Source organism: Xiphias gladius, chromosome 15 (genome assembly GCF_016859285.1).
Source record: "Xiphias gladius isolate SHS-SW01 ecotype Sanya breed wild chromosome 15, ASM1685928v1, whole genome shotgun sequence".
NCBI classification, from domain to species: domain Eukaryota; kingdom Metazoa; phylum Chordata; class Actinopteri; order Istiophoriformes; family Xiphiidae; genus Xiphias; species Xiphias gladius.
Genome location: NC_053414.1, coordinates 8,625,043 through 8,649,626, shown reverse-complemented (window position 1 = coordinate 8,649,626; position 24,584 = coordinate 8,625,043). Strand labels below are relative to the sequence as shown.

Genomic DNA, 24,584 nt, shown 5'->3' with positions numbered 1-24,584 from the left:
GATGTGAGATGTCAGTCATGTGTGTGCGCCCGTTTGTTGGTCGAAAGGGTATTTCGCCAATTATATCAGCTTTACGGTAATCGGGGCAAGGAGCGTTCCAGAAAATACCAGCGACAGGAGAGAGTATTTGTAATTTTGTGCGTTTTAAGGTAGGAATGTCACATTTAACAGAATGTAATTATGGATATAAACTAATGCTCAGCATTTCAGAGACAGAAGGTAGCTTTACGTGTGTGCTTTGTAACATTACGCACACTTATCTGAACAAAATGCGACGGTGTTAGCTCATGTTAGCTAAACCAAACAACCTGATTTTAAAGCGTCTGTTTCCTCCATGTGGCCCAATGTGAATTGCCCACATTAACTATCACTTCAAACTATATGTACGAGTGTATGTACTCAGTTGGCATTTTATGAGGTGGACTTAGCTAAAACCAATGCAGTCTAATATAACAGTCCTTCCTTCTTTAAGGTTCCAGTGCTCAGTTTTTATTGAAGCTGTGTTAAAGAGGTGTAGATTCAGCTGTGTGATCATTTTGGAGGATGTAGTCTGTGGTACTGTTGAGCGGCACTGCGTTATGTTGACGGGTGTTGCTAGTATTTTGTCGGGACCGTTTAAATCGACTCACATGTTATGCTAACTCTCTCGTTCCCTTCGGCTGACAGGAACCGAAGATGATCGAGGTGGTCTGCAACGACCGTCTGGGCAAGAAAGTCCGGGTCAAGTGCAAGTATCCTTCACTAAAACTGTGCAGATAATGCTGAATAATGCATCCTTCCACATTTGTAAAACCTGGGCCCAAGTTCACAGGGCCCTTTCTGGACATTGCGGTTCCCTGGCGCTCCAGAGGGGACTTTACGATTTTATGGAAATTATAACAGTTGTATAATTCTTTATTACTTGATGTGTTTGATGCCTTCACATCACAGACCATCTCAACATGGTGGTTTCCCACACTATTTTCTATAGTGTCCTAGGTATAGTCCATGGAGCGAGTAGGAACAACAAGTTTTAATCCAACAGCAGCACTTTAGAGATGTCGTTCACCTCCAAAATATCACTGAAATAGACGCCAAACAATATGTAGTGTGGTCACATTGTTTACTGTCGCTCAGTGTCATGTAATCAACTGAAACTAACCCCTAGTTTTTATATATTTTGCAACTCAGTGGGTCACTGTTACTCAATACTCATAAAACCCAAAGATATCCATTTACAATCAAGTGAGATCAAGAAAAGCAGCAAATCCTCATATTTGAAAAGTCAAGCCCAGGGAATGTTGAACATTTTTCCTTTAAATGTACCTAAATGATTCAATGATCATCTAAACAGCTGCAGGTTAATTTTCCTTTTAATTTTAAACCCAGTTCATGAAGTCATTTTGAGATACAATGATCCCTTTTTTTGGAGGCATCAATAGAGAAATGATTGATACAATTATGATTTTGATGTGAACATGTAAATTATTGACAAATCAACAATCTGTCTGTCATCATTTAATATTTAAAATAAAGAGTGAAGCATCTATACTAGATTAAATATTATAAATTAAAGTAGTACAGGTAAAAAGCAAGTAAATATGAATTTAGTTATGGATACAATGAACAGAGCTCTAATTTTTTTTTGTAGTGATTTGTCATTTAAAGCTTTCATTCAGATCTTCCTCCTTCTACCAACCTCTTTCCATCATAGTGACAAAAGGCTTGTAAAACAAACTCAGAGGGCTGCAGAAATGTAGGTCAGTAGATGAATCAAATGTTAGCCTAATGACTGTGGCTAATTGTTGGTTAAGCTCTGGCTTGGTACCAGCATTCTTGGTTGGTTGGTTTCTCAGGTTTGATGTAACTACTGTGCAACTGCACTAGAAACATGTTGTTTGCAGCCACAGTGTCATATCAGCCAGTCACCAATGCACTCTCTGTTCATGTTGTCTTCGTTTTCAAAATGAGAGCACACTGTTATCTTGATAAATTCATCCGAGATGAACAAATCAGTTCTCCAGTTGCATTTGAAGAACCACATTAAGCTAGATGATGAAGTAACGGGATGATTTTTAGCTAACATACTGGTAACCTGGGTTTGTTAAACCACATTGAAGAACCAGGCTCTGAATTTTTTCCCATGCCATCATTGTGCTCCTTCTTTAACCCCCACGTTTCAGCTCTGAGGATACCATTGGAGATCTGAAGAAGCTCATTGCTGCCCAGACAGGAACACGGCACGACAAGATTGTATTGAAGAAATGGTAAGCTCTCATCTGGGATTTCTGCCCTGCCTGGCCATAACAAATGTTTCAGTGGCTGTTTTCTATTAGCAGCTAAATGTTCCTCTTCTGCGCCCACAGGTATACCATATTCAAGGATCACGTGTCTCTGGGTGACTGTATCCTTTCAACAATCTTTACTATCACTCTGTCAGTATCTATAGCTCAGTAATAATACTTTAGTAAACAGTTTTTATATTTCTTCAGAGGTCTACTTACTTTTCATACTCTAAAAGTAAGCATCAGATAATTTTAAGTACCAGACGTCAATAAATTGTATAAACTGAGGAGGGGTGTGGGTGGGGTGGATATCACATATTGGATATAACAACAACTGATAATTATCTGTCATGGCCAATTCAATGACCAATAACATTACTTTTGCAACAGCAAAAAAGGACAATTAAGGGTAACTTTTTAGATTGACCAGTTTCTCATTATTTCAAACAATTTTTGTAAATAAATTGTAGAAATTGTAAAAGGGCTATTTTTAGTGACACAATGTTCATCCTTTTAAGTGGTAACAGGTATGAGTGCAATTAATATAAATGAATCGAACTGTTACTACATTACATACATCACACATTCTTATCACACCTAGACTGTTCACTCTGTTACAGAAGAAAACTGTAAGAAAAGCCTCCATATTATCATTAAAATTACATTGTTGGAACAATAGCAGTGATTTTAATTTTATATCCCTGAGGATAATATATTAACCAGCAATATACCAGGTATCCCTAACTGGATCCTAACACTTTAAAATCCATTTTATTTGATCAGGCATCTAAAAAATACGGTCTTTTACACACTGCCTACAGTCAGCATCCTGTTTTCCTAAATACTTTATTATTTCTGATGTGATATTGTTGGTTTTCAGTGACTATTTATTTCTATGTTGTTGTTATACAACTGTCAACTAAAACTTTAGTTATTTTCTCATATGAAAACAGCAAGAGCATTTTTCTGACGCATTTAACGTATTGATGGTAATAAACTTTTAACAAGAAGAATCAGCACCTTTCCTGCCCTGATCTGTCGTACTTAACTACGACCTCTGCACAGATGAAATCCATGACGGGATGAACCTGGAGCTGTACTACCAGTAGACCAGAGAAGGACCACAGGACAATGCTACACAAATAATACACACCCACACACAGATGGAATTGATGGAACTGATGGAATCTATCGCAGGAAGCCACAACTGAAAGAGAGGAGCTGTATCTACAAAGCAGAAAATCAAACACACGTGACATAGATTCCAGTTTTTAGCTTTTCATTTTTGCCCACAAATCATTATGTGAAAGACATGTTGTTCTACAGATATTTTTGTTTTGATATTTTGGAAGTAAAGCTGACATTTACCTACCTACAAGACTGAGAGCTGGTCATTGTTGTCCATTAGTTTTGTTTTCTTATGTGAGAAGAGAATGAAATCCCTCTTTTATGTGTAACATGTCTCCCAATGAATGTTAATTACACGTAAATATTCACACTACAGAGATCATTACACTACTGGCACTCGTACAGCATGTGTTAAATATCAAGTCTTTGCCAATCTCATCCAAAGCTAGAAGACAATGTGCAAAAAAGTGGTTTAAGTGTCTTAAACCACAGAAATAACATCTGAATAGAAACTTTATGGGCTGTATGTGGACAACCCTGTGTGCAATTTTTGTGTACTTTTGGTTTGGTGGTGGGAAGTAACTAAGTGCATTTACTCAGTTACTGTATTTAGGTACAAACTTGAGATACATTACTTTAGTATTACAATGTTCTATTTTTTTTAAACCTCTACTCCACTATATTTCAGGGAAATACCGTACTTTTTAGTACACCACGTTTTTTTTACTTTACTTACTTTAGATCTTTTGCATTTAAAAAATAATCAATTTATAAAACACAACATGTTGTAAACTACCCAGCAGTACATAAAGCTGTTAAAAAGTTCAGTTTCAAATAGCTGCCACACTGAAATCGTGCATACATGTTAATGCATCAATAATGATTCAATAATCCAATATATATAAACAATATAACACTGTTAAAGGTTATTTTTAAGTAACATTTTGAATGCACAATTTCTACCCGTGATGATGTATTTTTACACTGTGGTATTGATGCTTGAGTGAAAGCTGTGAAGATTCTTCCACCACTATTTGGTTTGGTGCTATTTTTTCATAGTTTGGACCAGACCTCTGAGTTCCAGTTAAGGTAAACCTTGCTGCTACAGCACACAGTGATATTTTAGACAGTTATGTGCTTCCGGCTTTGTGACAACAGTTTGGGAAAGTCCTGTCCTGATCTTAACATTACAATGCCCCAGTCTTTATGCTAAAATAAGCTAAGCTGAGCATTACAATCCCCACATGCAAAAAGCCAGATCCATTACGACATGCTTTTCCTAGTTTGGCTATGAAGAAGTTGCCTGCTCAGAGCCATGAACTCAACCCCCCTTGGGATGAACTGGAGCCAGGCCTTAACCACCAAACATCAGTGGTCGACCTCACTGATGCTCTTGATGCCAAGTACCAAAATCCTGTGGGAAACCTTCCCAGAAGAGTGCAGGCTCTTGTTGCAGCAGATTGATACCCATGGTTTTGGATGGAAAGTTCAAGTGTACACTTTGCTCCAAGTTAGTTATACGTACATAAACCAGACATCAACAGGTCAGCTGAAAAAAATGTTTTATTCACATCACTAGGCACTCATTAGATCACAAGTAACAGCATCTCTCTCACACGCACACAGACACACTCGTGCATATGGGTTAATGCAATCGATGGAAACTAGGTATCACATAGGCTCCTACATATATAGTTTGGGTCCTCACATTTTCTCTGGCTCCACGTCAGCAGTAGTCAGAGTAGTCCTCCTCCACATAGTTTGCTGGAAAGAACCCCACCTGGAGAAACAGGAGCAATTCAGGTAAGACAACAAATGTCTTAAAAGCAGTAATGTTTTTTTTGTGTTTGTTTTAATGTTTGCAAATTCCTCACCCGGCCGTACACTTCTCCTTTCCACCAACCACTGTGACCTTTCTTGGAGAGGATCTTGATGGTGTCTCCCTCGCGCAGCGACAGCTCTGAACGGTCTCTGGCCGAGAAGTCGTACCTGGCCCTCGCTACGCCAAAACTCCTCATGCTGCCCCCTGTGACACAGAGCCCACATTGCAGCACGGGTAAACTTAAAAGAATAGTTTGACATTCTTTGGAAAATTTTTGCTTTCTTTGTGAAAGTTAGATGAGAAGATCGATACCACCCTCATCTGTGGTTTAAATATGGAGCTACAGCCAGGAGATAGTTGGCTGAGCTTAAAGCTTGGGAACGGGGGAACAGTTGGGTAAAAAAAAATAAATCTTCATAATCCCCCATAAAAATCAAAGCTTCTGATTTTTATGTTTCAGTTTTTGTAAGGATTAAGGAAACAAGATATAACGTACAATTTTCCAGCTTTACAGGTGCTGCTTGCATGACTTTTAGCTAGCGCCACGGCTCTATGAACGGCAATGTTGGTCTGTCTGTGTTCGGTTGGTCCGCCACTTATGTCCAAACTGAAATATGTTGACGACTATTTAATGGATTCCCAAGAAGTTTGGTACAGACATTCATCGCCCCCTGAGGATGAATCCTACCGACTTGGATAATCCCCTGATTTTTCCTCTAGCGCCAGCATGAGGTTGATATTTTTATCTAGGGCCACCAGTTCAATTTTTCCAATACTTTGGTTTTATGACCAAATGTCAGAAATGTACTGTACCTGGTGTGGTAGTTGCCGTGTTGTTAGACGAGTCGCTTTGCTCTGGTTGTTTGTAAGGCGTCCGCAGCGTGGTGTCCACATCCTTGAAATACTCCTTCAAAGAGTTCTGCTGGTAAAACTGAATCATCTCCTAACACAGGGCGAAGAACAGTAACAGGACAAGGAGAGCGTGAGAGGCATGTGAGTTAATTGTAAATCCACAAAGTCAGAGACAGTTGGTGTGTGTGTCAGTGTGAGTCTCATAAGGTTTTGAAGTGGGTGTTAAACTTACAATTAAACCCTTGAATGCTTTCTTCTCATTGATGCGGTACAGGCCTTCAGTGGACGTGATCTTAATGTGCCTGATGTCCATGTTGAACCTGGGAGAGCAGAGAGATGTTGCAAATGCTTTGAGATTAATAACATTAAAGGCAAAGCTCACACAAAACTCACAAAGAGGTTGAATGTTCAACGTGTTTAGTGTTTAGTTTGACAGCTGAATGGCGAATGGCTGAATGGAACATGTACTATGTACTACTAGTTGAATTTCCCTGGTTGTGAGAGGAAGTGAAACATGAGCTCAAACACATCCAGCAATTTATCTTAAGTTTAGCTAAGACCGTTATTCAACATAGCATTTGTAAACAAAAGACATCTAGGCATCTAGGTTACTATCAGGCTAAAATTGGTTGGAAAGCCAAAGGTTTTTAGACATGTGCTTTATATACTGTATAAAGGGCTGCAACTGAAGATTGTTTTCATTATCGATTAAGCTGCTGACTATTGTCTTGATTAATTGATTAATTCTTAGGTCTTTAAAAAGTCATACAATTGAAGAAAACGCCCATCAAAATTTTCCAGAGCCCATGGGGATGTCTTCAAACTGCCTGGCCAAACAATTTGTCAAGTTTAGTCTCACCAACAGTCCAAACCCCAAAGATTTTTAAAATTTACTATCATTTATGGCAAAGAAAAGCAGAAACGCTTCATAGTTTTAAAAAAAGGTGGAACCAGAGAATTTTGGGCATTTGGGCTTGAAAATTATGTAAACAATTAATCATTTATCAAAACAGTTGCTGACTTTTCTGTCAATCAACTAACTGATCAATCGCACTGACATACAACCATTGCTTTGACAGCATATCAGTGACTATACTTCAACATGTACCTCACACCTACTTTTACACTAAAATATACTGACGTTATTTTATATTATATATAACCAAGAACTCTAAAGAAAAGTAATTAATAACAAATAACAACTGGTTAATCATTGTTTACTTGGAGGACCACCCTCTAACCAAAAGCCTAAAATCAAAGAAACTAAACATTTGTCCAATTCTAGGTATGTAGACACAGTTCTCCAAAAATCAAACAGTACTTTGGTGATGAATTGATGAAGGCTTACTTGATGCTGATGGCAAACTCTCCTCCATCTTTCTGCCGCACGAGGAAGGTTCCATCAGACCGGGACATTAGCAGGTTTTTGGCAGCGGATCTGTCCATGTTCCCAGCAAACCTTGAATGAAACCGAGATTCAGAGCCTTGTTCGTTGCTTTTGAGTAACTACGTGAGTTTTGAAAGAGGATATAACACAATCTTCAATGTACAAAAGGAAAATTGAGTTTGTTCGCAATAAAACTCAGCCTTGCTCAGTACAACACACTCAGTGGTTTTGCTGCTACAGCCTTAATTGGTCTGGTAAGTGTCTTATGGTGGCTTATGTTAGCTAATGTTCCCAGACTTAAGAGAGACATTACTGTGTAACTGCCATTCACTGCGAGTCAGTTAGTTCCCTGACTTTACGACCCTCTCTACTTGTGCTACTGTTACAGAATGGTTTTAGCAATTAACATTATCCATAGCCCTTAAAAAGTTTTGCTTTGAAATTGTGGCATCACCCCTAATTAGTATTTATAAGCAGTATACAAACAATCAATGAATGGTTTTTAATACACTATAATGTAGTTGCATATAGTGTTTTAAGTGTTTATTAATGTACAGTATTTGTCAGCAATTATAGCCTCTCCTATGAAGACAAATTTTATATTATTACATCTATGTTTTACTATACTGTCATTCATTATCTGTTTATACACCAGCTTCAGGAGCAGTTATAGTTGTTGACAAATACATTAACAAAAACCTTATATCGGCTTACAATTACATTATAGTTTGTTGTAAACCATTTATTAAATGTTTATATACCGCTTATAAATGCTAAATAAGGCGACTGAAAGTGTTACCAGAGTGGCTTTGTGTAAGCATTTTATTTGACTGCCGCCACATCTATCAAATTATCATAATGGCACAAAGTTTAGTTTGTAGAAAATCTACAAATTATCTGGATGAACATTGGTGCAGTCAGTGTGCTATCACCACCAGGTGATGCCAAAGTGAGACATTTTCAGATCCTACATATAATGACTTAAAGGACAATACAGCTATTTTCACAAGCTGTTTTTGATTTTATAGATTGTTATTTGCAGCACTCTGAATCCTCTGGGGTTAGCACATCGTTGTTATTATCGTGAGCTCAGGGGCAGAGAACACTGCCTATAGGTCACTGATAACTAAATGTTATTTTACACATGGAAAACAATGGTGTGAGGTGCTAAATCCCATTAGTGTCACAGTGTACAGTATGTCTCAAAAGCTGCTTTAAAAGCACCAGTGCTTTTCAGTGTCTGGTTACCGTTTTTGTGTTCACTAGAGTTATTCTTTGTGTCAGCTCTGTGGTGTGCCTGTGTCAGTGTTGCAGTGCACTGCAGTACAGGAAGAAATAACGCTATGAGGTTGACCGTGGCTTGGTGTGCAAGTGATTTAAACCAGTTTCTGCTGGTACTCACCAATTGAAGCCAGTAAAGTCGGGGGTCGTCCTCTGGGAAGGGGTGAGATCATACGTTAGACATATAACACTTTGCAAAAGCCTGTGGTCGTGGCGGTAACCGTTCTTCACTTCCTTAGAATGCTAATTTATGGCTTCAGCACAGCAAATGGTGGCCAGCTGGCACAGATACCACTGGACTAAACTGAACATGTATGCCTTTTGTTTGTTTCTTTTTGTGGCTTGTGCTCTGATCTCTCTTAGAAAAAAAAAGGTATTTGAAAATGTTGCTTTTTCAACGTTGAGTGAGGGTGTTTGCTGTTTAGTAGCTCATGTTGGCTGATGGATCATACTCACAGCGACGTAGGGCTGAACTTTTTGGCAGGGGAACCAGCCCATTTGACCAACAGTCAGGTTTCTTCCCTGAGGGAAACACACAACAACAAACCACACAGCCGGACTGAGTGGACCAAGCAGTCATTGCAACATATGACTAAACAGATCAACATGGATAATTAACTTAAAAAACAAACTCTCCCCTAAAACAATTTAATCAGTTGCAGTTGATGCTGATCTTAGGAAATTCACAAAAATATGAGAGATTGTGTGAATCCTCAGTGTTTTTATTGTGAAAACTTGTAACCATCATCATTGTTTGAGAGCAAAAGCTTAATTAAATATTGTGGATCCACAAGGCTCTAATTCAACAGGATGAGAGATTAAAGCACAAAGCCTGTGTTTTGCATGTTTTAGCCCTTTTGGTACACAGCCTTTGTATTACATAGATTTTCCCAGAACACACCTTAGATATTAGGAAAATAAAAGGGTCTTTACTACCTTCCATTTGTGTACTTTCATTTCAGGGCCATTCAAAATCAACTTGCACAGAAAGTAATTTTAGATTTCTAATCATCACAGTGAAAAATAAAGAAATAAAAGGCCTTTTATTGTCAAACTTAAATGATTACATAACTGAAAAATACAGGCACCTTTATTTTGGCAGCTGCTTGAAAAGTAATAAAAATTCATACACCAGTCTACAAGGTATGGTATGATTTGGAAAAATGATCAGCAACAAGGTAAATGTTATCTGACAAGCCATTTACACAGCAAACATTTTGACTTGTTATAATAGGAAAAGCACAGGAGTTGCTAATAACATCAGTGAACATCATCTAGTCAAGTGTCCCGGTAAAGCGTGACAGTGTGACAGTGAGCCAGCATGAACAATACCGGGACCCTGAAACTGAAGCAGCTAAATGGATTTCAGCCATTAGGGTCTGATTTATTTTCCAAATCAAAACCTTTCAAACGAATTACACAACAAAAAGAAGGTAGACAGAAGTGTAGGTTTGGCACGAGGGAGGAAGTGGAAGATAGAGAACGAGATGCAGAAAGGAAAAAGACAAAAGAGACTGAAAAAGACAACAGCATCTTACACCTACACATTAACCACAGGAAACAAGGCTTGAAGCACAATGAAATGTGTGACCCCCTCAGTTTTCAGAGTGCAGAGTGTATTTGCTTGAGTTTGATTTCTTAATGTTACCTCCCACCATGGCAGCTCAGCATCAGCCCGGGTCAGCTCAATGATGTCACCTTTGGAGAGGTGAAGTGGTTGGCCGAAGCCCACAGGAGGTGGAGGCAAGCCATAATACTCCTGACATACCTCCATCTTAGGAAATCCTGAGAGACAGAGTGAGGAGGGGAAAGAGGAGATGTTGAGATGTTAAGATGTTAGGGAGGAGAACTGAGAGGCCATGAAAGCACTTTGATTCCATCAAATATTTCATTTACTCTTGAACATTTAGGGGGTTGACCACAACACTGGAAGGTTTTAAATTTGGGTTGCTTTTTTTTTTTCATAGGAAAAAATGTCCTGTTTAAACGATTGTATCCTGAATTCCTTACCAACGCTGGAATGTCCGGAGGACCTCTGTGTTTTATTCTGGAGGAACAAAAGACATAAGTTTTGTGTATTTGCACAAGTTAAATTAAGAAGGGGCATGTAAAATAGTGTAAAACGCTCTACAAGCATAATGTAAAACATATCCAAAATGTCAAAGAAAAATGTGGCCTTACCTTCCTCACAGTTCCAGCATGATCTGTAATTACAAGAGGATAATCCAAGTAAGAATTTATAATTATGCTAGATTAGGATAGTTACACTGATTAGAAATAGTATTTAGACACACACATATAAACATGTACACAGACCTGAGTTTCGTCCGCAGGCAGGGACTCTGCCTAAACACTCTTTATGTGCAGCCATTTTACAGCGAGTGCAGCGATAGCCCTGGAAAAATATCCCTCTGTGTACGACAGATGGAGAGATTCAGCCTCAGCAGACAAGACTTTGGTTTTTTTCTTTTTTCTTTTTGAATTGGAGCTAAAAGAGGTACTGAGAGAAACAGCTGGTGAGACAAAAGTACCTTAACAGCATTGAGCAGGCCTTGCAGGAGGTGGTTTCCTCGAAGCAGTGCATCTGGAAATCATGGTTGTTGGCGGTGGAGTTCTCTGGACACATGTTTGACCTGCAACCATGAAGTACAGCTGTTTTGACCAAAGCCGGTGAACCAAGCAGTCACAGAGCTGGTTTTCACTTTAATACTTGCAGGTAGTTTGACTTTGGTGAAAGTAACAAATTTAGTATAGTTCTGTGTGTTGGTATTCCTGAGACTGAAGACACCAACAGCATCAGCAACACAGTGCAGATCCGATTGCAAACACCACTATCACCAAATCGTGGGATGTCTGCTGATTACCTATAGGGTTGACGATTCAGCAAAACTACAACACAAAACCATAAATGACCAGTGGCTACAGCTAAACCGATTTACTTCTGCTTCTCTTCTGATGTTTTACTTTTCACATGGCTCATTTGAAATGAGCCATGACACAACACTGACATAGCACTTTTTAAGTTGGTACGTGAACGTGATAGCAAACCGTTAATTATTACACATCCAGCAGAAATCATTCATATGGAGTCCTGTTTCTGGTCGCCAGGCAAATGTTAAATCCAATATTTATCATGTTTTAGCTATGTTTTTGGTCTCTAACAACTCCTGAGGAAAATATCTGAACATAGTGGAGCATTTAGCTGCTAAAGTTTTTGCCTGCTGTGGCCAAAAAAGACGCTATGAGCGCGGTGAGAGCGAACCAAAAAAGTTGTGGCCCAGATAACCAAAGATATTAGCTGAAAGATGCTATAAAGCTCAGAGCTGAAGGGGAAGCACTGAGTCGGGTGATTTTCTGTGGGTTTGTCACCAAAAGTGATGCCTTTCTTACACATAGTCATTTGATCCATTATTATCATAAAAATATTGAATATGGCCACTTTAAAGATTCCTAAGACTTTTCAGCTTTTATGCAGGAATAGTGCAGGAATAAGACTCTTAAAAATAATGCTTGGAGAATGGCTGCAGCCATCATCCGATGCTTTATTAACATGATCAGGCTTTACAAAAGCCAGTAATTAATTAGCAAAGGTGCTAAATTACTGCTTGTTCAAAGCTTTGTAGCTGCATAAGATCACTAAATCAATGCATACAGACACTCTGCACTCTGCTTTTAAGTCTTTGGCAAAAATTGTGTGTTTGTGTATTTCCATGTGTGTATGTGCGTGACTGTAGGGTAACTCACAGGGCCATCTCAAACTGCTCCAGCCATTTCTTCTTCAGTTCTCTGGTTTTGAAGAATAAATCGTACCCACACCTCCCATAGCAGTCCAGCAGGAGGAACAAATAGGACCACTGCTCACACACACACAAGCACAAACAGTCAGCCTTGTAGAGGCCTCATAGATGTAGTATCTGGTATAACTTGTGCTACAGACTGAAGGAAGCAGAGGAGAAGACCTTTTTATTGTCCTTCTCTCCTGTGGTTTCATCTCGTATCTGGTAGTGCTGTAGTTCAATGATCTCCTTTAACTCAAAAATCTCTCCACTCTTCTTCTTACATACAAACATGGCTTTATCAAACAGGAATGCATACCTGACAAACAGCAAAACATACACAGATACAACGAAAGGTCAGATACATGGCATTTACGTCTGAAAAATACACCGAGACATATGAACAACACACACCTGTCCTGTTTAGACCTTTTCTCCGAGCTGCAGATCTTCAGCTCTCCATCAATCTTGGGGCGACCGTAGAGAGCTAGAGACTGAGTCTAAAGGGCAGAGGAGAAAAGAATGAATAATCAAAATAACTGACAAAAAGAAATGTATTAAAATTAAAATTGTGACCTCACCATGTTTTCTATGGACAACTGGAAGGTGGTGATCTGTCTGATGATCTCATTGTCTCGCTTCACCTCGTTCACACACTGCGCCAAGTCCTCCACGAACACACAAAGACAAACAGATGAATGTTTAAATATTATGAATTTAAGTCAGTCACTGACAGACACACAAGTACACACACTTACTCTCATGGCATCGAGAGCTGTGCGTAGGTTTTCCTTGTCTGTTGGGTCAGTGGTGTGCTTCACCAGCTCCTGCGCAAACAAACATACCGCATCAAATTATAGCTGTTGGGTAAAACTAACTGAGAAAAGATAACAAGCTGTAATGGAAGCACACACACACACACACGTACCTGTAACAGCAGGTGATATTTGAGGACCCTCTGCATAGGGACCATGAGTAAATCTCTGAGAGAAAAACGTCCACTATTTGCTCTCTTTGAACACTCCTGAAAAGAAAGCGAAGGAGATGAACATCTGCATAAACCACAGCTGTGTTACGAGGATGTTATTGGGGAGACTCAACCTTCCTGCCAGTTTCCCCTAGTGACCAAATGCGGTACTGAGTAAAAAAAAAATCCCTTTTGTGGTAAGGGGGATTTTTATGACTATAATAATGCATGCACCTGACAAACAGCAAAACATACACAGATACAACAAAAGGTCTGGTTTCGATATCATACATTATGATTTACGAGCAGAATGCATTGTTAATAGGCTGCTGAGGAATATATTTTAATTACTACCAAATCATTTTCCAAGCATGAGGCATTTCGTCTTTCTATTCTCTGTTAATTATTTAATCACACCCATTTTTAAAGACAAGACAGTTTTTAATTGTAAATAAATGTTCATTTTGTAAATTCTCTGAAATGAAGAGGATACATTAAAGCACTAAGAGGAGTGTTCCTGTGACCAGGAGTCAATTCAATTCAATTCAGTTTTATTTATATAGCGCCAAATCATAACAGAGGTTATCTCAGGATGTGATCTAAAATGTTACAGATACATTTTTTTTTTTTTTGTCGGTGTCTATCCAACTGACAATAGTATTGATAGTTTGGGGATCGAACCACCCAACCCCCTACCCTGTGGTCCAGAAAGCATTTCTGCTGTACATCAACACTATAAAAGCCACATTTGTAAAACTGCTCATAGGTCACCTCAAAACAGCACGCAAGGTCAATTATTACTCTTTGTATTATAAATTTTTAAACCATTAAGTTTTAACATTTGTCATTATTACTGAAAGCATACTCTTTGTGCATAATGTCATCAAAATAGTCAGTTAAAGGTAAGGTTTAGCCTTTTAGCATGCTAATGTTTGTTAATTCACACTAAACCCACATTACAGCAGTGGCTGATAGGAATGTCATTAGTTATGTACTTTTTTGGTCATTAACCAAATTATCAGAAAAATTAAAATTTTGACCAGATGATGGCAGGAAATGGAAGATTAAGAGATCACCAAAGTGATTACCATTCTTCCCCAGCGTGACATCAGTGTCTGAAAACCAAATTTCATGACAGTCCGTCCAATTGTTTTCAAGATATTTCAATCGAAACCACAAATGTCAACATCATGGAGGCACCAGTGGAAATGTCAGGCAAATTTGTCCCAAAATTTCCCAAAACTTTGTCCCAGTCCATCTCATAGAAGCTGAGATATTTCGCTGGAAGAAGGAAAATTTTGATCTGCTGGTGGTGCTAGATGAAAAGTCAGGGGACCACCAGAGTTGTTGGAATTCATCCTCTGGGTAATCTCTTTACAAAGTTTCATGGCAATCCAACAGTTGTCGAGATATTTTAGTATGGACCAAAGTGGTGGACCAACCGACCAACACTGCCATCCTTAGAGCCCCTAGTCTGGCGAAAAAAATCTGTTACGTACCCATAGTGACCAACATGTTCCTATGATTAGGAAATATTAAGAAAATCAGTATGCTACTTTTCTCTTTTTTCCTCAGTCATTCTTGTTGCTAAATACCTATTTCAGAGTGCGTCATGGATATACTACAAAAAGGACACCATGGTCAATAATGGCTTTCCTTCATTTGTGTGAAAGTTACACAGCCAGCACATACGCCACAAATGTTTTCTCTCTTCCTGGTTTGTTTCTGGATTGTGTTAGCCCATGACTCAACATGTGCATCAGTATGTCTTTTCCAAAAGCTGCTGAATCATCCCATAATCACACTCAAAAAAATAGCTCGCCTAGGCTCCGGCAAAGTTTTACAACTATTAAATCTTTGTGGTTTAAAATATCTGAAGAAAAAGTGCAACAAATGACCTGGTGTGCCGTACAAAGCTGAGCTAACAAAGAAATTACTTGTTGTAGTACCACAGTTGGCCACTGGCGAAAAAGTGGCAGAAAGTCTGACTCTGCTGACTGTATCCACCTCTCTTGATACATGCATCAAGTTAAAAATAACAAAAGGCAGTTTAAAGCTACTAAAAACGCTACAGTAATTACAAGCCACATTTTAAACAGAACGGCGAAAGTATAAAAACCCTCTCGGGCTTCCCAGCACCGGACACTGTCCACTGTGCTCAATGGGGCCAAGCTACTCTGGGCTGACTTCAGCCACTCTACCTTCAGTTCAGACTGAAGTGGCATAAAATTGCACCTTAAACTATACAAAACATCCTTGTGCCCTTATTAAGAAATCCAGTAAACATCATATGCTCATAATGTGTCACTTACATCTGTGAAAATTTTCAGAACATCTGAAAATTTTCAGAACATCTGTCAAAATTTTACTTTTCATTGCAAAAACCCCACAAGTGCTTCTGCCTTTGAAAGTGTGTGTCTTTCTCACCTCCAGTTTCATCCTGATGTCCTCCCTCATGTTTGAAAGCTTGTCGAGGTGTTTCGTCGCCGTTTCCACCTGACTACAGTAGCGACCATACAGTAAGAGCCTGAGGGGGTTAAGGATATAAAAAACGTATTATAATATACATGTATCTCTAGTGTTACTGTATAACAGAAAAAATATGCGCGTGTGGGTGTGTGTGTTGTGTACCTCTCCTTGTAGCTGAGAAAAACCTGGTAGAGATTTTTCGCTCCATAATTTAGGATGGAGCTCCGGACCTCCTCCAACAAATTACGATGGGTGTTGGCCAACTCCTACATACACACATTCACAGAAAACATGTAAACACGGCCAATACGTGACGTTAAACCTGTAAACTTGACCGGGTGTATGGATAATCTGCTACTGTACCTCTATGTTGATGAAGATACTCTCAATGTCTTGTTCCTGCAGAAACCTTTCAAGAGGTTTCATAAAGTGCTGCTCAAAAGAGAAGGGATGTTTGTTCATTTGTCTTTAAATGTACATATGAATGTCCATTTGAACGCTTGTCTGTGTATGATCTGCATGGATGCCAGGATCTTCTTAGGTCAGTCTGAGGATGTGTACCCACCTGTAATATAGATTCCAGTGTATCGGAGTATTTCTCTTCTGTCTGTCTGATCTCCTGCAGGCAGCACTCTCGTTTGTCTACGCCTGTCTTCTGCTGCCGCATAAACACACACAAAAAATGTGAGGTGAGGTGTGATTCATTTATTTCGATCATTACGGACACAATTTGTAGCACTGAAATTTGTTCTAACTTGTATCTTGCAAGTAAACAGGCAGGCTTGTAGAACAGTCCTGTTTTCTTTCAGCCTTCCACCATCAAATTTCTTGTCTACATGATCGTGCGCAAACAGGACTCTGGATTTTATACATGTTTGATATGCGTGGCAACCATCTAGACTGTAGTCCACTGTACATATCAATGACAGACCTTAACAGCTCGTCTGCCAAGACAGCCCGAACCTTCCTGTTTGTTTGAGGAATAATGTTGCATGTGAGCCACTCACAGCTTCAGGTTGTTCATCCGTCCGCATCAAGTCCTCATAGATCTCATCCCCTTCGTTCTCCTCATCCTCCACAAAGTCGTATAAGTCGTCATCCTCATCCACTGTGTCACTGAAACACATAACACACACGCGCGCACACACACACGCACACACAGAGCATTGTTACCACTCTAAGCGTTGTCTTGCCTTAATATCCCTATAGGGAACCGCAAATGTAAAAACAGACGCTGAGAAAAGGCCGAGATGCATATGATTAATCGGAAAAATCTTGCTTAATAACTGTTTTTGAATTTAAATTTGCACAACAAAACTCATTCGTGTATCCCTCACTTGCAGCTGACATGCACTGTGCTTGGAAAAGACACTGCAAGCGGACACTCTGTACGGGGGAGGATGAATCATTGGTGTAACTATGTACAGTAACAGAGCAAGTTTATCATCATAACATTTTTGAGAAAAATGGCTCACTCTATCTGGTCAGACAGGCCGCTGTAGATCTCGTCATCAGGAGCACACCCTTCCAAAGGAAAAGGCCTAGGGGAGGAAAACTGTGCGTGAGTGTGTGTTTGTAAGCGCGGCAGTAAAGGAGGAAGGTTGTGGTGAGGATGACAATATCATGAATACGCTTATCAAGTGATTAATTATGTTATACTACTTCTGTTACATTAACCCTGCCCTATTTAGCATTGAAGCAGCATATAAACATTTAATAAATGGTTTGTTACTCACAATAATACAGTTGTAAGTACTTAAGTATTTGTCAACAACTATAACTCCTCCGGTGGACACCCACAAGTGGATAAACAGATTAGGAATGACAATAAAACTCAGTTCTAATAATATAAAATATGTCTTCGTAGAAGAAAGTTTAACTGCTGATAAAAACTATATGTTCATAAACATTTAAAATTTCCTAAATTTTCCAACAACATTATAGTGTGTTTTAAAACATTTATTAAATGTTTATATCGTGCTCATAAATGCTAAAGAGGAGGGGATAAAGTAAAGTGTTGCCCAACAAGGATGATTTAACACCTCATTTATGAAACAGAGGAAGGAAAGTACTTACTGGAGTCCTCTTTGTATCGCAATGGACGAATGAGACAGGATGGACAAAGTGTCTATAACCTGCCACACAGACACATGTAGAGGTACACAGTTAGTATCACACTGTGCAGAGCGAGACCCAGACTGGTAAAGAAACAGTGAGAGCTGTTTCACACCTTAAACATTAACGCTGAATAATTCTCCTCTGACCCAGTTTCACTCTTCTCCTGTTTGACTGCTTAGATGAGAAGTGCAGTATCATGATGAGTGATCTCAGATACCCAGTTACCAATAACCAGTGAGAGATGTGAGAAACAAAAAGATGTCACATAGCAGTTCAAATGAAATGGACTGTTCTTTCTGATTAATCCACAACATGTGTCAGTGAGCTGTAATAGCTCTGCATATCTGGAGTTAGTATCAAGTTTTTAAAGTTTTGTAACTACGATGAAAATCGCGGATTTTTAGTTACTTGAGTTTTTTCTGCCACTGAACATTATTTTTCCCTCTCCAAGATCACCTTGGACTCCTGCTGCAGTTGAAACGTTCTCTATCTGTTGTAGTGTGAAAGATAAAAATTGAGAAGTTGCCTCCCAGAGTACTGACCTACGGTTCTTTTCCTTCAGAGTGACAGATAAAAGTAAGGTGGGCCTGTCACGACACTTTAAATAAATGTACTTTTCAAGTAAAGACTATACTTCTCAGTCAGTAATGCTCAACATTTTTTTCTGTTTCTAATTTCATTCAAACATAGAGAGAAGGGAAGATGTAACAAGAAGTGAAAGTTTGTAGGAGAAGTTCAGGTAAAAAAAAATGTCTGAATGGACTGATTTACAGCCCTGCAGCCACTTAATAACAACTGTAAAAAAAAAAGATTTGACATTGTGGGAAATATGCTTTTTCGCATAAAGACTAGAAATGTTGGAAACAGCTGGCCCAGCTCTTCCTGAATGTTACACAGTCCACGTACAGCAGTGTCTGGATGGGCCCCCTTGTTGTTATTCAGATGTCTAGGAGTTGTCAGCAGTTTCACCACAGAGAGAATTCTCCTCTAAACTTCTCCGAGGGTTGAATTTTAATAATTGTTTGAGGACCAAACGATTATTGCTATGCAGCATTTTACAGAAAAGAAAAAACAATGATTACAGACAAGTCCCAAAAACGAATTTGCTTTTTTTCCTTCTTTCCAGTTCCATTAATCATCTCACAATCCCCTAGATTTATTTTGTGACCCTTACGAGGGGCCCGACCCCCTAGGTTGGGAAACACTAGATAAAACTACCAAACTGTACATAAAGTAGGTAAAACTAGCTCCACCTCGACCAGCTACAACACAAAAAACTACTTAAACATGGTTGTATAAGTACTAACAGTCCAATAAGGGATTCTAATAATCTATAAGTCACAGGGGAAGTTTTATGAATGACTACTTTCACTTTTTTTTAGTTATATACTTCTACTTGAGTAAGATTTTGATGGCAGGTCTTGTCATGGGGTACTTTTAGTGTGTTATTACTATTTTTACTTCAATAAACGCTCTGAGTATCGCTTCCACCACTGTAAATCATACTGTACAGATTACAGCACGCCTGAGTGTTTACTCAATTTTACTGAACTGGATGACTGACTGGAAGCAGTAAAGTGAAACGAGAAGCTCAGTGACAGGCACACACTGTAAACTAAATCAAACTTAAAAAGACCCGACACTCAGAGTAAGGGGTAGGGTTCTACCTCCTGTTGACTCATTTCGTTCTTACAGACAACGCTTCCTCTTACTTTGTACATACAAATCAAATGAGCGCATGTTTCAAATCTCCAACTGTTCACACAAAGATTGCTGTACCTGCACTGCACCGAAAGTGAAAGAGAATTGTGAAATTCTGAACTCATGCGCTCACTGAGCCACTTCAGTTAGATAATCACCATGTTGCCTCCTGTTGGGGCTATGCAAGCTCCAGTGCCTCTGGCTTCTGCTATTACGACTGACATATGAGTGCGCAATGTGTTTCCCTGAAACAGGGGTCGTAATTACTTCATAATTACATTAGATTTTCAAATTAAATTACATTTTCAAATTAAACTGCATTCGGATCTATTGTATTGCGATGGCAGCAGAAATTTCAAAACCATCAAAACAGTCAGCATGAATAGATAGATAGCTAGGTGGGTAGATAGATAGATGTGGTGGGGTGATACCTTTGCAAAGTCTCTAACATCAAACAGGTCGAAGGCTTCAAACAGTTCACTCTTTTTGAGATTAAACCTCTCTTGGCAAACTCCCAGGAATGTCCGGATATTCTTTAGGCACAGAAACTAAACAGAAACATAAACAGAAATATTTTTTTACTTCAGTGCTGAAACGATTGGTCAGTTAATTCACTTCATTTATTTACACAGCCCAAAAACACAAATTTGCCTCAGAGGGTTTAGCAGTCTGTACAGCATGCGACTCCCTCTATCCTTTAGAGGAAAAACTCCCAAAAGCCCCTTTGTTGGTCAATTAGTAGATCAACAGATAATTAATTAACAAAAACACTAATAATCCAACAATCTTTGCCATTTATGGTTACAGTGTCTCAACAATAATCAACAGATGGACAAGTAATGAAAAAAGGACCCATACACATTAATTGACATCATTATTATGTAATTATGCCGTGTTTATCAAAGTGGCTAGTTAAAAACAAATGAAACGCAGGCAACAGCATTAAAATGCATATCTTTAGCAAGATACTGCATTAAAAAAAAAAAAAGCTTAAAAACTTAACAACAAAGGCAACTAAACAAGGAGAGGTAGCGTTCTAAACAAATACAAGATGCACATAATAAACATGTAAAGCAGACACACACTGTAGAGCACAACTGGCAGCCAGTATTACACATCACATAACAGGCAGATTTCAAACAGATTCGATGGACATCGTTGAACATAGTGAGATGAAAGTATCGTTGAATATCATGTTGGTTCTGCCGTTTCTAGAGTAACTGCTGTAGGTGCCACATACACGCAACCACAAACAGTTGCACTAAATACCTATATCAAAGCGTATGTAAATGCCAATCAGCCACAAAGACCACATGAACATAAACAGTAATGCACTGATACAGAGAAACACCTGATGCCGAAAGAAGCGATACGAAAGGCAAGATTTTAGAGCTAAAGAATAACTACAAAAGAAACCATAGAGAGCACATGGTGGTCAGACATATGCAGTTTTACATAACTTCCTGAGCCAGCCTCTCTCTCTCTTTCTCCGTCTCTCTCTCTCTCTCTCTCTCTCTCTCTCTCTCTCCGTCTCTCTCTCTCTCTCTCTCTCTCTCTCTCTCTGCTCAGCAGTGGGAAATGCGGAACTCTAATTTGAGAAAAGGGGAAATGTTGAGTTCTGACTGATACTGCTGCTCACATCACATCACTCTGTCAGGAGTTTATATTAACACACAGGGATATATCCGTCCCAGCAACAGTAACTCATGGTGTAATCATTCTCATTGCCGGAGACCACTGAGGGGCCTCTGCTTTTGTAATGTCAACAGGTGTGTGTGTGTGTGTGTGTGTGGGTGTGGGTGCGCGTGTACATGTGTGTACACGTCAGAGTGGACTCCTGTCTTATGTTAATCACCGGATGTTTCTTAACCATCCCTAACCTCACGGGATTTCCCAGAGTTTCGCATTGCACGTGTCGAAGCACATAACCTCCTGCACGCACGCAGACACACGGACACACGTTTAAGACATCAGGGTCAGTCCTCTCTGATACAATTCTCGTTCCGTCAGTCTCGCGTCTTTGTCCCTTATTTCGCTCACACCATCCCTTCTGAATTCTCTCTGTCCGCTCGGAGATGACCAATCTTCTAGTTATTCTTTTCACCCCGGTTTGCTTGTGTGTTTGGTTATGAGTTAGCATGATATCGCAAAGCTTGAGAATAGTTTGAGGAGATTTGGGGAAAAGACAGGTCCTGATCTAAACAACGAGACATTTGCTTTTAGTGCAGAGAGTTAGATGAGGAGATTGATGCCACTCTCATGTCTGTTTGGTAAATATGAAGCTACGACCGTCAGACGGTTAGCTTAGGTTAGCATGAAGACTGGGAAATGGGAAAACAACAAGCATGATTCCGTCCAAAGGCTAATAAAATCTACCCAACAGCACCTCTAAAACTCACTAATCAGTATATTATATCTTTTGTATTAAATATATTTTATTTTGTATTTTTTAACTACAGATATAGAGGAGTTTGCAGATGTCATAGAAGCACAACGCTAAAATCTCCGTCTGATCACTTCTATACACTGTTGAGTCCTACATGGTCCTAAATGTGCAAAAGCGGAAAATATCTGCCAGTGCAGTGAGTTCATTTCAATTAGTGTGTCATACAAATTATCCTTTTTTTTGTAATACTTCTAATAATCACTTCTCATTTTCTAGTGCTTATTCTGTCATCTTTCAAACTAGTGTCACTGATTCCCACAAACTCAAGAAAAGAGGTTGAAGAAATTGCATTGCATAAGCTCTTTTTTTTTTTTTTAGAAAAAAATGTTTAGAGTTCAGTAATAGACAAATTTACATGATAACATGATTTTTTGTAATGTTTGCCCTCTCTGAGTGCTTTCTAGTTGTTTCTATTTGTCTGTTTTTCTGTTCTTTTCTTTATCATAGTCCCCTCCACTCTCTACACATGCTCCGGGATGTGGATAGATATAGATCGCAGCATTTTCCTATCGTGCTGCCTCGCGGCTTCAATGCTGCCTGCTGGTCGCTATGGAAATGTCCTATGGAAATGGAGCAGGAAAAGGTTTGTGTGTGTGTGTGTGTGTGTGTGTGTGTGTGTGGGTGTTACCTGGGACATCTGTGGGCGCAGGTTGATCTCTCTCAGGTTGACGGCCTGTGGCAGCAGGTTGTTGAGCAACTGGCAGAGCAGCACGCCATCTCTCAGAGCCTGTGCCAGGTCACATACCTGTCACAGCACACACACACACACACACACACACACACACACACACACACACACACACACACACACACACACACACACACACACACTAGATTAAATTGAGGAACCAAGGAACCATGATGTGTGTTCATGTGCAGGTGTATCGAGTATGTGACACAGCTGATTTACCTGTGCTCCCTCCCATGTGACCCGGTGGTTCTCAGGAAGAACTCGGCAGTCGATCAGCCACACTGCACACTGCCGCCACAACTCCATCGTCGGTGATCGCTGTTGCTCTGCACAACACCCAGCAGCAGTGAATCAGTTTGTAAGTTTGCACTCTCCTGACAACCAGAGATGTCTTTGCTTCACGAGAAGTCAATAACTTTTACACTACACTGTTTTTTTCACTGTCTTAATTCACACATACAAAACAGCCTAGAGGCACCACGACTTTTAACAGCTTTTACAATTACGAAGCAGCTCTGAATCTCACTTTGTTACTCTGTAACCCCTCCTCTTTTTTCTAAGTGTGCTAGAACCTGGACATGGAAATTACCGAATATTATTCAATCAGTCCGAGACCAATTCAGAAGCAAATCAGCTGGCCTACAGTGAACACTGAGCAGTCACTCTCTCCATCTTTTCGGTAAAATATTGTTGCCTTCTTGAAACCCAGTAAAATTACAAAAAGGCCACTGCTGTACCAGGAAAATATGACTTTCTATATGAATATCAATGTAGGCTGATTAGAGTCAGCTCTCACCTTCAGTACTTTCTCCTGGCAGTTCTTTGTCTTCGTTCTCGTCGTTCACCTCCTTGTCTTCCTTTCATTATCTCATGTTCAGACTCTGGCACTCTCGTTCTGCCTTTCTTCCGTGGTGGGTGTTCTGCAGAGCTGCACTGTGTTGAAGGCTTTTAACTTCATCCCGCAACTTCCTTTTTCCTCTGACGCACCCTCATACAGTCGCATTCACACTCACAGATGCGCGCGCACACACACACACACACACACACACACACACACACACACACACACATCTGCATACACACATAGCTTCTGCTGTTGCTGTTGCGAGTGGTAAAAATTGATAAAACAGAGTTTGCTCTTTATGTGAAATGGTGGTTAAATGTATTCACGAGAGCAGATAGAATAGAAGTGTGTGCAAGTGTTTGCATAAGTGTGAACACATAACACAAGCTTATCAAAAGATAAATGTGTTACATGGCCAACCACAACATTATTTAGTAACCCCCCAATACAAAATTAGGGGAAAGACTATACAATCTTTAGGGGAAAGATTATATCAAAATATATTTATACATTGAACAGCTCATAATTAATTTGTGAAGTCTGTCCGAAAGCTGAACAGCAGAGAGACGGACTGCTGTCATAATGTCATTGAAAGAAAATCGTGGAGCTGCTCCATGAATAATGGAACAGCTGCCCAGACACTCTGACAGCAGCCTCTGGGGATTTTACTGGCACGTGGGCAACATACTTGGATTGACAGCTGGAAATCCCTTCTATCAAAACTCATTCAGATGTAACATCTCAAACAAGAAACTCTGAGACACTTATTTAGAGACACTGGTTCCAACAGAAAGTGTTGACTGTTGATATCAGCAATTCATGTCATTACATTCTGATG

The 24,584-nt window shown here is 39.5% G+C and overlaps 2 protein-coding genes across 6 annotated transcripts; one reads left to right on the top strand and one right to left on the bottom strand.

The window, feature by feature from the left end:
* Positions 1 to 19: 19 nt before the first annotated feature.
* ubl5 (ubiquitin like 5) lies at positions 20 to 3,642 on the top strand. 2 transcript variants are annotated; one of them, XM_040146931.1, is made up of 5 exons: positions 20 to 149; positions 667 to 731; positions 2,163 to 2,246; positions 2,346 to 2,383; positions 3,196 to 3,277. In XM_040146931.1, the coding sequence occupies exons 2-5, from the start codon at positions 676 to 678 to the stop codon at positions 3,249 to 3,251; spliced, it is 234 nt and encodes a 77-aa protein (XP_040002865.1). In that variant the 5' UTR covers positions 20 to 149; positions 667 to 675; the 3' UTR covers positions 3,252 to 3,277. The 2 variants fall into 2 exon arrangements, with proteins under 2 accessions (XP_040002865.1, XP_040002866.1); XM_040146932.1 differs by lacking the exon at positions 3,196 to 3,277 and adding an exon at positions 3,330 to 3,642 and having other exon boundaries at positions 21 to 149.
* A 1,306-nt stretch (positions 3,643 to 4,948) lies between these two features.
* Positions 4,949 to 24,368, bottom strand: LOC120800221 (proto-oncogene vav-like). 4 transcript variants are annotated; one of them, XM_040146149.1, is made up of 29 exons: positions 23,699 to 24,368; positions 23,122 to 23,228; positions 22,840 to 22,956; positions 20,197 to 20,313; positions 18,023 to 18,081; positions 17,422 to 17,487; positions 16,954 to 17,062; positions 16,512 to 16,604; positions 16,310 to 16,378; positions 16,109 to 16,212; positions 15,905 to 16,004; positions 13,439 to 13,534; positions 13,269 to 13,337; positions 13,092 to 13,178; positions 12,925 to 13,010; positions 12,694 to 12,829; positions 12,479 to 12,588; positions 11,266 to 11,367; positions 11,051 to 11,145; positions 10,916 to 10,938; positions 10,745 to 10,781; positions 10,503 to 10,519; positions 9,191 to 9,256; positions 8,856 to 8,887; positions 7,415 to 7,525; positions 6,299 to 6,386; positions 6,028 to 6,157; positions 5,267 to 5,418; positions 4,949 to 5,172 (listed from the first exon to the last, which is right to left on the bottom strand). In XM_040146149.1, exons 2-29 carry the CDS (start codon positions 23,206 to 23,208, stop codon positions 5,119 to 5,121), a joined length of 2,412 nt encoding a protein of 803 aa, XP_040002083.1. In that variant the 5' UTR covers positions 23,209 to 23,228; positions 23,699 to 24,368; the 3' UTR covers positions 4,949 to 5,118. The 4 variants fall into 4 exon arrangements, with proteins under 4 accessions (XP_040002083.1, XP_040002082.1, XP_040002081.1 ...); XM_040146148.1 differs by having other exon boundaries at positions 10,383 to 10,519; positions 16,512 to 16,601; XM_040146147.1 differs by having other exon boundaries at positions 10,383 to 10,519; positions 23,699 to 24,367.
* Positions 24,369 to 24,584: the final 216 nt, after the last annotated feature.

Bases quoted from the DNA above. Each gene is read 5' to 3' on its own strand.
- LOC120800221 (XM_040146147.1), bottom strand. From the start codon at position 23,208: ATGGAGTTGTGGCGGCAGTGTGCAGTGTGGCTGATCGACTGCCGAGTT. The intron at 17,488-18,022 runs GTAAGTACTTTC...TTCCTCCCCTAG, and splicing joins GCGATACAAAGAGGACTCCA to GCCTTTTCCTTTGGAAGGGT. The intron at 16,379-16,511 runs GTGGGTACACAT...TCTTTTGAGCAG, and splicing joins CACTGGAATCTATATTACAG to CACTTTATGAAACCTCTTGA.
- ubl5 (XM_040146931.1), top strand. From the start codon at position 676: ATGATCGAGGTGGTCTGCAACGACCGTCTGGGCAAGAAAGTCCGGGTC. The intron at 732-2,162 runs GTATCCTTCACT...CCCACGTTTCAG, and splicing joins AAAGTCCGGGTCAAGTGCAA to CTCTGAGGATACCATTGGAG. The intron at 2,247-2,345 runs GTAAGCTCTCAT...CTGCGCCCACAG, and splicing joins AAGATTGTATTGAAGAAATG to GTATACCATATTCAAGGATC.